This window comes from Oncorhynchus gorbuscha, linkage group LG03, assembly GCF_021184085.1.
Source record: "Oncorhynchus gorbuscha isolate QuinsamMale2020 ecotype Even-year linkage group LG03, OgorEven_v1.0, whole genome shotgun sequence".
Taxonomy (NCBI): Eukaryota; Metazoa; Chordata; class Actinopteri; order Salmoniformes; family Salmonidae; genus Oncorhynchus; species Oncorhynchus gorbuscha.
Genome location: NC_060175.1, coordinates 93,154,355 through 93,166,650, shown reverse-complemented (window position 1 = coordinate 93,166,650; position 12,296 = coordinate 93,154,355). Strand labels below are relative to the sequence as shown.

Below are 12,296 nucleotides of genomic sequence, written 5' to 3'. Positions count from 1 at the left end.
AATGTTTATGCTGCTCAATAAACGTTGATATGGGCAGTTTGGGCACAGGGACCTATTTCTTCCGCACTTCCGGGATGACTATCAACCCGATTTAAACCAAATGAAGATAAACCTACATAGCATAATGGCGCCTCAAATAGCACAGCATTTAAATTATTATTATTACGGTAGCCGACTATGGAGCATTTGTCGTTTTGTATTGCTCAATCAGTGTTGCTGTTCATAGTGCCTCTATGAGGCAAACCGCCCCACCCCCACTAGAGGCTGGTACGCTATGTAATGCAGCAGGGCAAGGGAAGTGGGCCTATGGAGGGGCATAGATGAGATGACCGCCCTGGTCTGCCCTACACCAGACACCAGATGACGCTATTGTCTTACAGTCTCGCCCTTTTCCACACCCAGACCCCACCATGGTCCCCAACAGCCCAAAGCACAAAGTTTACCGGGCACATTCCCCCTATTCATCAATATACCCCCGGGAATATCAAGCCAATGCATGACTGGCCAACATCAGCACGTGATCCTATTCCCCATATTTGGGCATTACACGTCGAATCAAGAAAAAAACATATGAATGCCACCACCTATAAACCGTGGTATAAAAAAAAGATACCCCTTGAACTTCCAAAGAGCTTCCTATTAATAGCAACAACTAATATAAATAACAATATAACAGCATACAATATCGGATACAATATGTATTGTTAGTCTATTGCCGTTTTTACTTCATGAATCCCTTGCGCACCGTTTTTGTGTGTTTCGTGTAAGATGAGCTCGTACGTAGCAAACAACATTTTTAAGGAGCAAACGCACGAGGCATCCTCCTTTAACACCATGAATAGTTTTGGCAGTTATGGCTCTCTCTCTTCCCTCCATCAAGCCAATTATGCCTATAACGGAGGTCTTCATTTCAACGGAACATTCACCTCCTCTGATTCCACTGCGAACTCTCTGAAACGAGAAGAGATGGAAACTAGCCTGCGAGGCAATACGGACACTCAACCTCCACCACGACTACAGTCTTGCTCAGCTGCGAGCTCCCGGAACTCCGTGCAAAACTGCCTTCGTGATGGGATACTGAGCAAAGGGACTGGAAGGCCAATGGAAGTGGTCGAAAACGCTATGACTGAAGAAAACGCAATCAAAGTCGAAACTATGCAACCCGTGAAATGTCAAAACCATTCGAAGAAGCACCAAGACAGTCGACAGCAACCGCAGATTTTTCCCTGGATGACAAAACTACACTTGAGCCACGGTAAACTGAAAAAAAAGCCAACTTAAAGCCTACTACTTCCCTCACTCACTCACTCTCTCTCGCTATCCTGCTTTGTCCATTCACCGTTTTTCGTCTTGAGTTTTATAGGCCAAACGCAGGAAATAATAAAACTGGCGGTCATAAATTTTATGACAAAGGCGTCTATTGCTCGTAAACCTGTTCTGTTACTGTGAAGAGGTGATCTGCCACGGTTAGATTTATGGCTGCATAATTGGATAAGAGAAACAAAAATATTAGAAAACGATAAACGAGTAGTCTTTTTTACGTTAATGTATTAATGCTTTTCAGCTCCTAACAGGTTATTATACTCTAAGATGAGTATAGGCTATAGTCTAGTTGAACTCGGAGGAAAAGTATGTGCCCTGACCTCCGTGTGAACTTTTCACCTTGGAAAGCTCCAGATATAATTGGAAGATGGTATTCATGTCCAAAATCCACTATTGCCCATTAAGCTATAGTCTAGTGCTGGAGTTACCACTAAATATTACCACTGCATTTGGTGCTTTATTAAATACTTTTAAAGACCAAAAGTATAGTTTTGCGAGTGTTCTTCCTTATAATATTTATCTGGATTTCCCAGTGCAGCAAATGCTGTTTTTTAAAAGTTTTCCAATATTTATTTAAAATGAACAAACGCCAGAATAAATAAGCTTTTGTATTCAATGAAATAGAATTAGAAGAACATTAATTTCACTGTTAGTTTACACCTTTTACACCTGCAAGGGACGAATACAATTTCATTTCATTCATCCAGAGCTTTTGTCCCATGATTTCAATTTCATTATTTCGTTCAAGCAGTTAATTTGAATTGAAATAGTTTCACTTCTTTGAGGCTGGGTCACTTGAACGTTTCATCATTTGTAAACGATTCGAATCATTTTAGATGCTGCAACTCAAAATAGAGAGGCAGTATCTTCATCTCACGTCATTCGACATTAACCTTGACCTAAAATTTTATAATATTCGATAACTCTTGGATTTTCTTAAAATGTAGGCTAATGCATATTTTCTCTAATACCACTTCAGAATCATCTGACGGTAAACGCTCTCGAAGCAGTTACACCCGCTACCAGACTCTGGAGTTGGAGAAAGACTTCCATTTCAACCACTACCTCACCCGTCGCAGGCGCATTGACCTCGCCAATTCCCTCTGTCTGAACGAGAGGCAAATCAAAATTTGGTTCCAGAATCGACGTATGAAGTGGAAGAAGGATTCGAAACTGAAATCAAAGGACTCAATGTAAACATGGAGTTGATGACTGATCTGGAGACGAACTGCTAAAAGAAGTATGCAGAGGGAGACCATTATTCGAAACGTGAAGGCCGTTTTCATAAATCAGCACTTGTGTTACGGACTATTACATTATTATCATATTACGTGTTTGTAACTTTACATGTGGACTTTAATTCTTTGCTTGATGGATGTAAAAATGGAAGGAAAATATTGAACAAAAATATAGTAATATGTTGTCTAAATGTAAAGATTGTGTAAAGACCTTTGGAATTCTTAGGGAGGAGCTGTGGACTATAAGGCCACTCCCTCTTTCATGTTTCAATGCGAATACACGAGCATTCTGGCTATTCTTTTATCCTTGAGATAATAATTTAGAACATGTCAGTGAGTGATACTGAGTGGTAATACAATCAAAGCGAGGAGACCTAACTGTTCGTGTCTCTTATAATGACGAACATTTTTTGTTTTATTAAATGTGACTTTGAGTGACTTTGTTGTTTTCGGGCTTACAGCAAACAGACGGTTCACTTTCTGAACTATGGATTTATGTCCAACCAAATATGTAAGACTTTCGTGATGGTATTTGAGGACAGCACCCATACCTACCATTCCATGTCTTATATATATATATATATATATATATATATATATATATATATATATATATATATATATATATATATATATATATATATATATATATATATATATATATATGTTCGCAGTTGTCTGAACCAATCGAAACAGTGTACATATTGAATAATCTGCCACCCCCATAGATGCACAATAATTGCATATGTACAGAAGGCCTATTGTACAATTGTCTGAATAAGCTTGTGATTCAATCAAAACGCTTACTGGTGTTGAGAAAACGTTTGAATAAACCTCCCATACCGTATTACCAGCACATTCGTGTCGCAGTTTTGTATCAGTATACATGTATAGGCACCTAGTATTAAGAAATAGATTCGAGGTCCCACACGTCTATTTGAAACATTTACAGTAGGCCTATCTATCCCTGACAGACAGACGCATGCACATACACGTTTAAACCCCCAATAAAACGGTATTACTGCGTTTCCACCTCTCCACCACAGATATAAAATGGCTCCTGTTTTAACATGATAGAGCCAGAGAGCATAGCGAGCTGCTTCTAAATTCGTATGGGTTGAGATGTATAGGCTAACATTCTCCATCGGCCTATAGCCACTCACAGACTTGGATGTTTCAGTGGCCTTACTCACGTACCAAATGTAAAGCTATGGTTATGAAATATAATAATAATAATAATAATAATAATATGCCATTTAGCAGACGCTTTTATCCAAAGCGACTTACAGTCATGTGTGCATACATTCTACGTATGGGTGGTCCCGGGAATCGAACCCACTACCCTGGCGTTACAAGCGCCATGCTCTACCAACTGAGCTACAGAAGGACCATATGTTAAGAGAGTATGCTATATGTTTATATTCAGTCTATATCAAAAGCTTTTTCTAAAGCTAACAAAAAAACGGTTTATTAATATAGCTTTAAGTAGATATTTTATCATGTGAGTCAATATTGTACGCTAGTGTAGTAGACAAAACCATACATTGAAACACAGCTACGCGTTGACCTGTATTTGGCACACTGCTGGCCTAATTATTCACATGTATTGTAACAAGATGTCTTAACAAGAACAAAATCTAGTTTCAGGGAAGAGGATTAATCAGATGCCTTTTCCTGTAGGAAATGTTGCCCCATATGAAAAATATATATATTTTCACTCACCTTGCAGATTTTAGCCTAGTTTCACTGCTATATAAATACAACAGAGCATGGACTGATTTCTCAATGGCACTGTCGGGCCTAACCGTGCTACATTGTTATATAGGGCTATCGCATTCCCCTTTTAGTGTCTCTTTCTTTTAGTATTTTAAAGTTTGTAATGTTATTTATGCCAATTGCCTCCAGCAGGGCCTGTGAATGGTGCACAGGGAGCACGTGGTGCCATTAAAGTGGGGTTTATGGCCTGGAAAAACTGACAAACCTTCGATATATACACATCATATATAATCTGGTCCTGGATCGCAGCTGCTGGCTTCTATTACCTGAGGAAGAAAGGGCTTTGTCTCAGTTAGTGTGGATTACCCTGGCCCGGACTAGTCCGTCTGTAGTGGTGGTGGTGCTGATCTCTCGGTCGCAAATGGATCCTTAAATGCTCCAGTAAGTTTATCATATTTTTACTAACATGTATGTTGCGTCAACCTATAGCGTTTATTTTGTATTTGATGCTGTGGTTCGGTTGGCTTGATGTTTTTGATACAACAGGATTTGTTCAATTGTTTTTGTGGTACACGTTCCTTATAGTTATTATAACCAATCGTAATGTTATATCTGGCTCTGCTTGCTGTTTGTTTGTCGGTAGAGGAGATATGTCTTCCAATAGATTACAAACGTGTTAATGTATGGATCATGCATGGTCCCTAACCCACTAGTAAAAATAGAGTTACTTCTGAAAGACAGTTCTGTTCTAGCTTTCCTGACTGGTTTCTAATTTACTCTCCTCTCATTCATTAGGCATATGATACATCTTTAAACAGAACACAATTTATTAATTTAGATAATGGTCTGCACATTGTCAAATGCTTCATGTTACTGTTACACAGTTGTCAGATAACCAAAATAAGAGTGTGTGTGTGTGTTGATGTCCTATCATACAGTACTAACTGAAGCTACTATGTACAGCTATGCTCCCACAAAAATGCAGTCAGGTTTCAGAGCTGGGATGTGTGTATAAATTACAAGTTCATACTTGTGCTTGAATAAACATAGCAACCCACTTTTCAGGATTGTCTTGGTAAGATATTGCTAAATCACACTGTTGACAGAGAAACTGATGAGTGTATCATGTTCACTGCTCAATGGTTTGACTATCTTTAACTTTGTAGGCCAGTCCAATTGATACCTGTCATGGTATAGCAGTCCATTGGATAAATGTCATCCATCCCCTGCCATCCCATAATCAACACACAGATGTGATACTGTTTATTTTCGTAGTTGAGAAATGGAATGTTAACAGAATAGAAATAGTTCTGGAAGCCAACATTTGTTTAAGAGCAGCGTGACAAGTTAAATCTCAATTGTTACATTGTATCTCACCTCACCTAATATAGAACTGGCAGGATTTTCCATACACCGTCAGGACAGAGCAGCTACGTCTGGTAAGACGAGGTGCGGGGGTGTCCAATATTAAAGAAGTCTCGAGGTATTGCTTGCTGTGATGGCGCCGACAGAGATGGTCGCCTATCTTCGCGTTCTTAGGAAACTATGCAGTATTTTGTTTTTGAATCTATTATTTCTTACACTGTTACCCCAGGAAATATTAAGTCTTATTACATAGAGCCGGGAGGAACTATTGGATATAAGAGCTTACCAACAATACCAACATTACAACTTACCAACATTACGACCAGGAATATGACTTTCCCGAAGCGAATCCTCTGTTTGGACCACCACCCAGGACAATGGATCAGATCCCAGTAGACACGAGACGTATGTGGCAGGGTCTACAGTCAATCACGGATTACAAAAATAAAACCAGCCCCATCTCAGACACCGATGTCTTGCTCCCAGACGAATTAAACAACTTCTTTGCTCGCTTTGAGGACAATACAGTGCCACTGACAGGGCCAGCTACCAAAACCTCTCCTTCTCCTTCTCCTTCACCGCAGCCAACATGAGTAAAACATTTAAATGTGTTAAACCTCGCAGGGCTGCCGGCCCAGACGGCATCCCTAGCTGCATCCTCAGAGCATGCACAGACCATCTGGCTGGTGTGTTTACGGATATATTCATTCAATCCCTATCCCAGTCTGCTATTCCCACATGCTTCAAGAGGGCATGTTCCCAAGAAAGCTAAGGTAACTGAGCTAAATGGCTATCGCCCCGTAGCACTGACTTAAATCATCATGAAGTGCTTTGAGAGACTAGTCAAGGATCATATCACCTCCCCCCCCTACCTGACACCCTAGACTCACTCCAATTTTCTTACCACCCCAATAGGTCCACAGACGACGCAATCGCAATCACACTGCACACTGCCCTAACCTATCTGGACAAGAGGAATACCTATGTAAGAATGCTGTTCATCAATTACAGCTCAGCATTTAACACCATAGTACCCTCCAAACTCATTTACATTACATTTAAGTCATTTAGCAGACGCTCTTATCCAGAGCGACTTACAAATTGGTGCATTCACCTTATGACATCCAGTGGAACAGCCACTTTACAATAGTGCATCTAAATCTTTTAAGGGGGGTGGGGGGGTGAGAAGGATTACTTTATCCTATCCTAGGTATTCCTTAAAGAGGTGGGGTTTCAGGTGTCTCCGGAAGGTGGTGATTGACTCCGCTGTCCTGGCGTCGTGAGGGAGTTTGTTCCACCATTGGGGGGGCCAGAGCAGCGAACAGTTTTGACTGGGCTGAGCGGGAACTGTACTTCCTCAGTGGTAGGGAGGCGAGCAGGCCAGAGGTGGATGAACGCAGTGCCCTTGTTTGGGTGTAGGGCCTGATCAGAGCCTGGAGGTACTGAGGTGCCGTTCCCCTCACAGCTCCGTAGGCAAGCACCATGGTCTTGTAGCGGATGGGAGCTTCAACTGGAAGCCAGTGGAGAGAGCGGAGGAGCGGGGTGACGTGAGAGAACTTGGGAAGGTTGAACACCAGACGGGCTGCGGCGTTCTGGATGAGTTGTAGGGGTTTAATGGCACAGGCAGGGAGCCCAGCCAACAGCGAGTTGCAGTAATTCAGACGGGAGATGACAAGTGCCTGGATTAGGACCTGCGCCGCTTCCTGTGTGAGGCAGGGTCGTACTCTGCGGATGTTGTAGAGCATGAACCTACAGGAACGGGCCACCGCCTTGATGTTAGTTGAGAACGACAGGGTGTTGTCCAGGATCACGCCAAGGTTCTTAGCGCTCTGGGAGGAGGACACAATGGAGTTGTCAACCGTGATGGCGAGATCATGGAACGGGCAGTCCTTCCCCGGGAGGAAGAGCAGCTCCGTCTTGCCGAGGTTCAGCTTGAGGTGGTGATCCGTCATCCACACTGATATGTCTGCCAGACATGCAGAGATGCGATTCGCCACCTGGTCATCAGAAGGGGGAAAGGAGAAGATTAATTATGTGTCGTCTGCATAGCAATGATAGGAGAGACCATGTGAGGTTATGACAGAGCCAAGTGACTTGGTGTATAGCGAGAATAGGAGAGGGCCTAGAACAGAGCCCTGGGGGACACCAGTGGTGAGAGCGCGTGGTGAGGAGACAGATTCTCGCCACGCCACCTGGTAGGAGCGACCTGTCAGGTAGGACGCAATCCAAGCGTGGGCCGCGCCGGAGATGCCCAACTCGGAGAGGGTGGAGAGGAGGATCTGATGGTTCACAGTATCGAAGGCAGCCGATAGGTCTAGACGGATGAGAGCAGAGGAGAGAGAGTTAGCTTTAGCAGTGCGGAGCGCCTCCGTGATACAGAGAAGAGCAGTCTCAGTTGAATGACTAGTCTTGAAACCTGACTGATTTGGATCAAGAAGGTCATTCTGAGAGAGATAGCGGGAGAGCTGGCCAAGGACGGCACGTTCAAGAGTTTTGGAGAGAAAAGAAAGAAGGAATACTGGTCTGTAGTTGTTGACATCGGAGGGATCGAGTGTAGGTTTTTTCAGAAGGGGTGCAACTCTCGCTCTCTTGAAGACGGAAGGGATGTAGCCAGCGGTCAGGGATGAGTTGATGAGCGAGGTGAGGTAAGGGAGAAGGTCTCCGGAAATGGTCTGGAGAAGAGAGGAGGGGATAGGGTCAAGCGGGCAGGTTGTTGGGCGGCCGGCTGTCACAAGACGCGAGATTTCATCTGGAGAGAGAGGGGAGAAAGAGGTCAGAGCACAGGGTAGGGCAGTGTGAGCAGAACCAGCGGTGTCGTTTGACTTAGCAAACGAGGATCGGATGTCGTCGACCTTCTTTTCAAAATGGTTGACGAAGTCATCTGCAGAGAGGGAGGAGGGGGGAGGAGGATTCAGGAGGGAGGGGAAGGTGGCAAAGAGCTTCCTAGGGTTAAAGGCAGATGCTTGGAATTTAGAGTGGTAGAAAGTGGCTTTAGCAGCAGAGACAGAGGAGGAAAATGTAGAGAGGGGGGAGTGAAAGGATGCCAGGTCCGCAGGGAGGCGAGTTTTCCTCCATTTCCGCTCGGCTGCCCGGAGCCCTGTTCTGTGAGCTCGCAATGAGTCGTCGAGCCACGGAGCGGGAGGGGAGGACCGAGCCGGCCTGGAGGATAGGGGACATAGAGAGTCAAAGGATGCAGAAAGGGAGGAGAGGAGGGTTGAGGAGGCAGAATCAGGAGATAGGTTGGATAAGGTTTGAGCAGAGGGAAGAGATGATAGGATGGAAGAGGAGAGAGTAGCGGGGGAAAGAGAGCGAAGGTTGGGACGGCACGATACCATCCGAGTAGGGGCAGTGTGGGAAGTGTTGGATGAGAGCGAGAGGGAAAAGGATACAAGGTAGTGGTCGGAGACTTGGAGGGGAGTTGCAATGAGGTTAGTGGAAGAACAGCATCTAGTAAAGATGAGGTCGAGCGTATTGCCTGCCTTGTGAGTAGGGGGGGAAGGTGAGAGGGTGAGGTCAAAAGAGGAGAGGAGTGGAAAGAAGGAGGCAGAGAGGAATGAGTCAAAGGTAGACATGGGGAGGTTAAAGTCGCCCAGAACTGTGAGAGGTGAGCCGTCCTCAGGAAAGGAGCTTATCAAGGCATCAAGCTCATTGATGAACTCTCCGAGGGAACCTGGAGGGCGATAAATGATAAGGATGTTAAGCTTGAAAGGGCTGGTAACTGTGACAGCATGGAATTCAAAGGAGGCGATAGACAGATGGGTAAGGGGAGAAAGAGAGAATGACCACTTGGGAGAGATGAGGATCCCTGTGCCACCACCCCGCTGACCAGAAGCTCTCGGGGTGTGCGAGAACATGTGGGCGGACGAAGAGAGAGCAGTAGGAGTAGCAGTGTTGTCTGTGGTGATCCATGTTTCCGTCAGTGCCAAGAAGTCGAGGGACTGGAGGGAGGCATAGGCTGAGATTAACTCTGCCTTGTTGGCCGCAGATCGGCAGTTCCAGAGGCTACCGGAGACCTGGAACTCCACGTGGGTCGTGCGCGCTGGGACCACCAGATTAGGGTGGCCGCGGCCACGCAGTGTGGAGCATTTGTATGGTCTGTGCAGAGAGGAGAGAACAGGGATAGACAGACACATAGTTGACAGGCTACAGAAGAGGCTACGCTAATGCAAAGGAGATTGGAATGACAAGTGGACTACACGTCTTGAATGTTCAGAAAGTTAAGCTTACGTAGCAAGAATCTTATTGACTAAAATGATTAAAATGACACAGTTAGCCTAGTTAGCCTACTGCTGAAGTAGGCTAACTCGTCCTCACGCTCGAGACCCTGGGTCTCGACCCCGCCCTGTGAAACTGGGTCCTGGACTTCCTGACGGATGTTGAGGGTAGGAAAGAACATCTCCACTCCGCTGATCCTCAACACTGGGGCCCCACAAGGGTGCGTTCTCAGCCCTCTCTATTCACCCATGACTGCTTGGCCATGCACGCCTCCAACTCAATCGTCAAGTTTGCAGACAACACTACAGTGGTAGGTTTGATTACCAACAACAATGAGACGGCCTACAGGGAGGAAGTGAGGGCCCTTGGAGTGTGGTGTCAGGAAAATAACTTCACACTCAACGTCAACAAAACAAAGGAGATGATCGTGGACTTCAGGAAACAGCAGAGGGAGCACCCCCCTATCCACATTGATGGGACAGTAGTGGAGTAGGTGGAACGATTTAAGTTCCTCGGCATACAATTCACAGACAAACTGAAATGGTCCACCCAGACAGACAGCATGGTGAAGAAGGTGCAACAGCGTCTCTTTAAACCTCAAGAGGCTGATGAAATTTGGCTTGTCACCTAAAACCCTCACAAACTTCTAGATGTATATACATTCGAGAGCATCCTGTCGGACTGTAGCACCGTCTGGTATGGCAACTGCTCCGCCCACAACCGTAAGGCTCTCTAGAGGGTAGTGAGTTCTTCACAATGCATCACCGGTGGCAAACTACCTGCCCCCCAGGACACCTACACCACCCAATGTCACAGGAAGGACAAAAATATCATCAAGGACAACAACCAGGTGAGCCATTGCCTGTTCACCCTGTTATCATCCAGAAGGTGAGGTCAGTACAGGTGCATCAAATCTGGGACCGAGAGACTGAAAAACAGCTTCTATCTTAAGTCCATCTGACTGTTAAACAGCCATCATTAACATTGTGTGGCTGTTGCAAACATACTGACTCAAATCTCTAGCCACTTTAATAATTAAAAATTGGATGTAATAAATGTATCACTAGTCACTTTAAACAATGCCACTTTATATAATGTTTACATACCCAACATTGCTTATCTCATATATATATACTGAACTCTATACAATCTTTTGCATCTTGCCTAAGCCGTTTCCATCGTTCATCCATATATTTATATGTACATATGTACTTATTAATTCCTTTACACTTGTGTGTATAAGGTAGTTGTTGTGAAATTGTTAGACCTCTTGTTAGATATTACTGCACGGTCAGAACTAGAAGCACAAGCATTTCACTACACTCACATTAACATCTGCTAACCATGTGTATCTTATGATAAGCTGTAGACCACACTATCTACCAAGAGAGTTCTCATCGATATTATTCGTAACCGTCTATTTACCACCACAAACCGTTGCTGGCACTTACACCGCACTCAACCATTTGTATAAGACCATAAGCAAACAAGAAAATGTTCATCCAGAAGCGGTGCTCCTAGTGGCCAGGGACTTTAATGCAGGCAAACTCAGCATGTCACATGTGCAACCAGAGGGGGAAAAAACTTTCGACCACTTTTACTCCACACACAGAGATGCATACAAATCTCTCCCCCGCCCTCCATTTGGCAAATCTGACAATAATTCTGTCCTCCCGATTCCTGCTTACAAGCAAAAACTAAAGCAGGAAGTGCCAGTGACTCGCCCAATACGAAGTGGTCAGATGACATGGATGCTACGTTACAGGACTGTTTTTCTAGCACAGACTGGAATATGTTACGGGATTCATCAAATGGCATTGAGGAGTACACCACCTCAGTCATCATCTTCATCAATAAGTGCGTTGACAACGTCGCCCCCACAGTGACCGTACGTACATATCCCAACCAGAAGCCATGGATTACAGGCAACATCCGCATCGAGCTAAAGGCTGGAGCTGCCACTTTCAAGGAGTGAGACACTAAACCTACTACACCGGCTCTGATGCTCGTTGGATGTGGCAGGACTTGAAAACTATTACGGACTACAAAGGGACACGAGCCTACCAGATGAGCTATTTATTTGATGTTGAGTTTTAACCCCTTACTTCCTGTTAGATGAAGAGAGTGGAAACAAATGATACACAGTCAATAGGGGGTGCTATTAAACATGCCCCCCTCCAAATAGAGAATAATGATGCTATAGAGCAGGGTATCCCAAACGCGGTCCTGGGGCCCCTCATGAGTGCATGTTTTGGTTTTTGCCCAAGCACTACACTGTTGATTCAAATAATCAAAGCTTAATGATGAGTTGGTTATTTGAATCAGCTGTGTAGTCCTAGGGCAAATCCCAAAAGGTGCACCCAGGGTGGGCCTCATTACCAAGTTTTGGAAATGCTGTTATAGAGGGGATTTGCCTGCATTATAGTGCATTGGGGTGGC

The 12,296-nt window shown here is 44.6% G+C and overlaps 1 protein-coding gene across 12 annotated transcripts in view; it reads left to right on the top strand.

The window, feature by feature from the left end:
* Nucleotides 1–12,296, top strand: part of LOC124032252 (homeobox protein Hox-C5a-like) — a 97,890-nt gene that overhangs the window by 39,064 nt on the left and 46,530 nt on the right. Inside the window, exons 1-2 of one of the 12 annotated variants that reach the window (XM_046344511.1) lie at nucleotides 599–1,255; nucleotides 2,303–3,122. The exons of 9 other annotated variants lie outside the window; for them this stretch is intronic. In XM_046344511.1, coding sequence (XP_046200467.1) covers nucleotides 769–1,255; nucleotides 2,303–2,520 — 705 coding nt within the window. In that variant the 5' untranslated portion in view covers nucleotides 599–768 and the 3' untranslated portion in view covers nucleotides 2,521–3,122. Of the gene's footprint in view, nucleotides 1–598; nucleotides 1,256–2,302; nucleotides 3,123–4,513; nucleotides 4,719–12,296 lie in introns of those variants that run through there. 2 more of the 12 variants (XR_006838234.1, XR_006838231.1) reach the window with 2 other exon arrangements.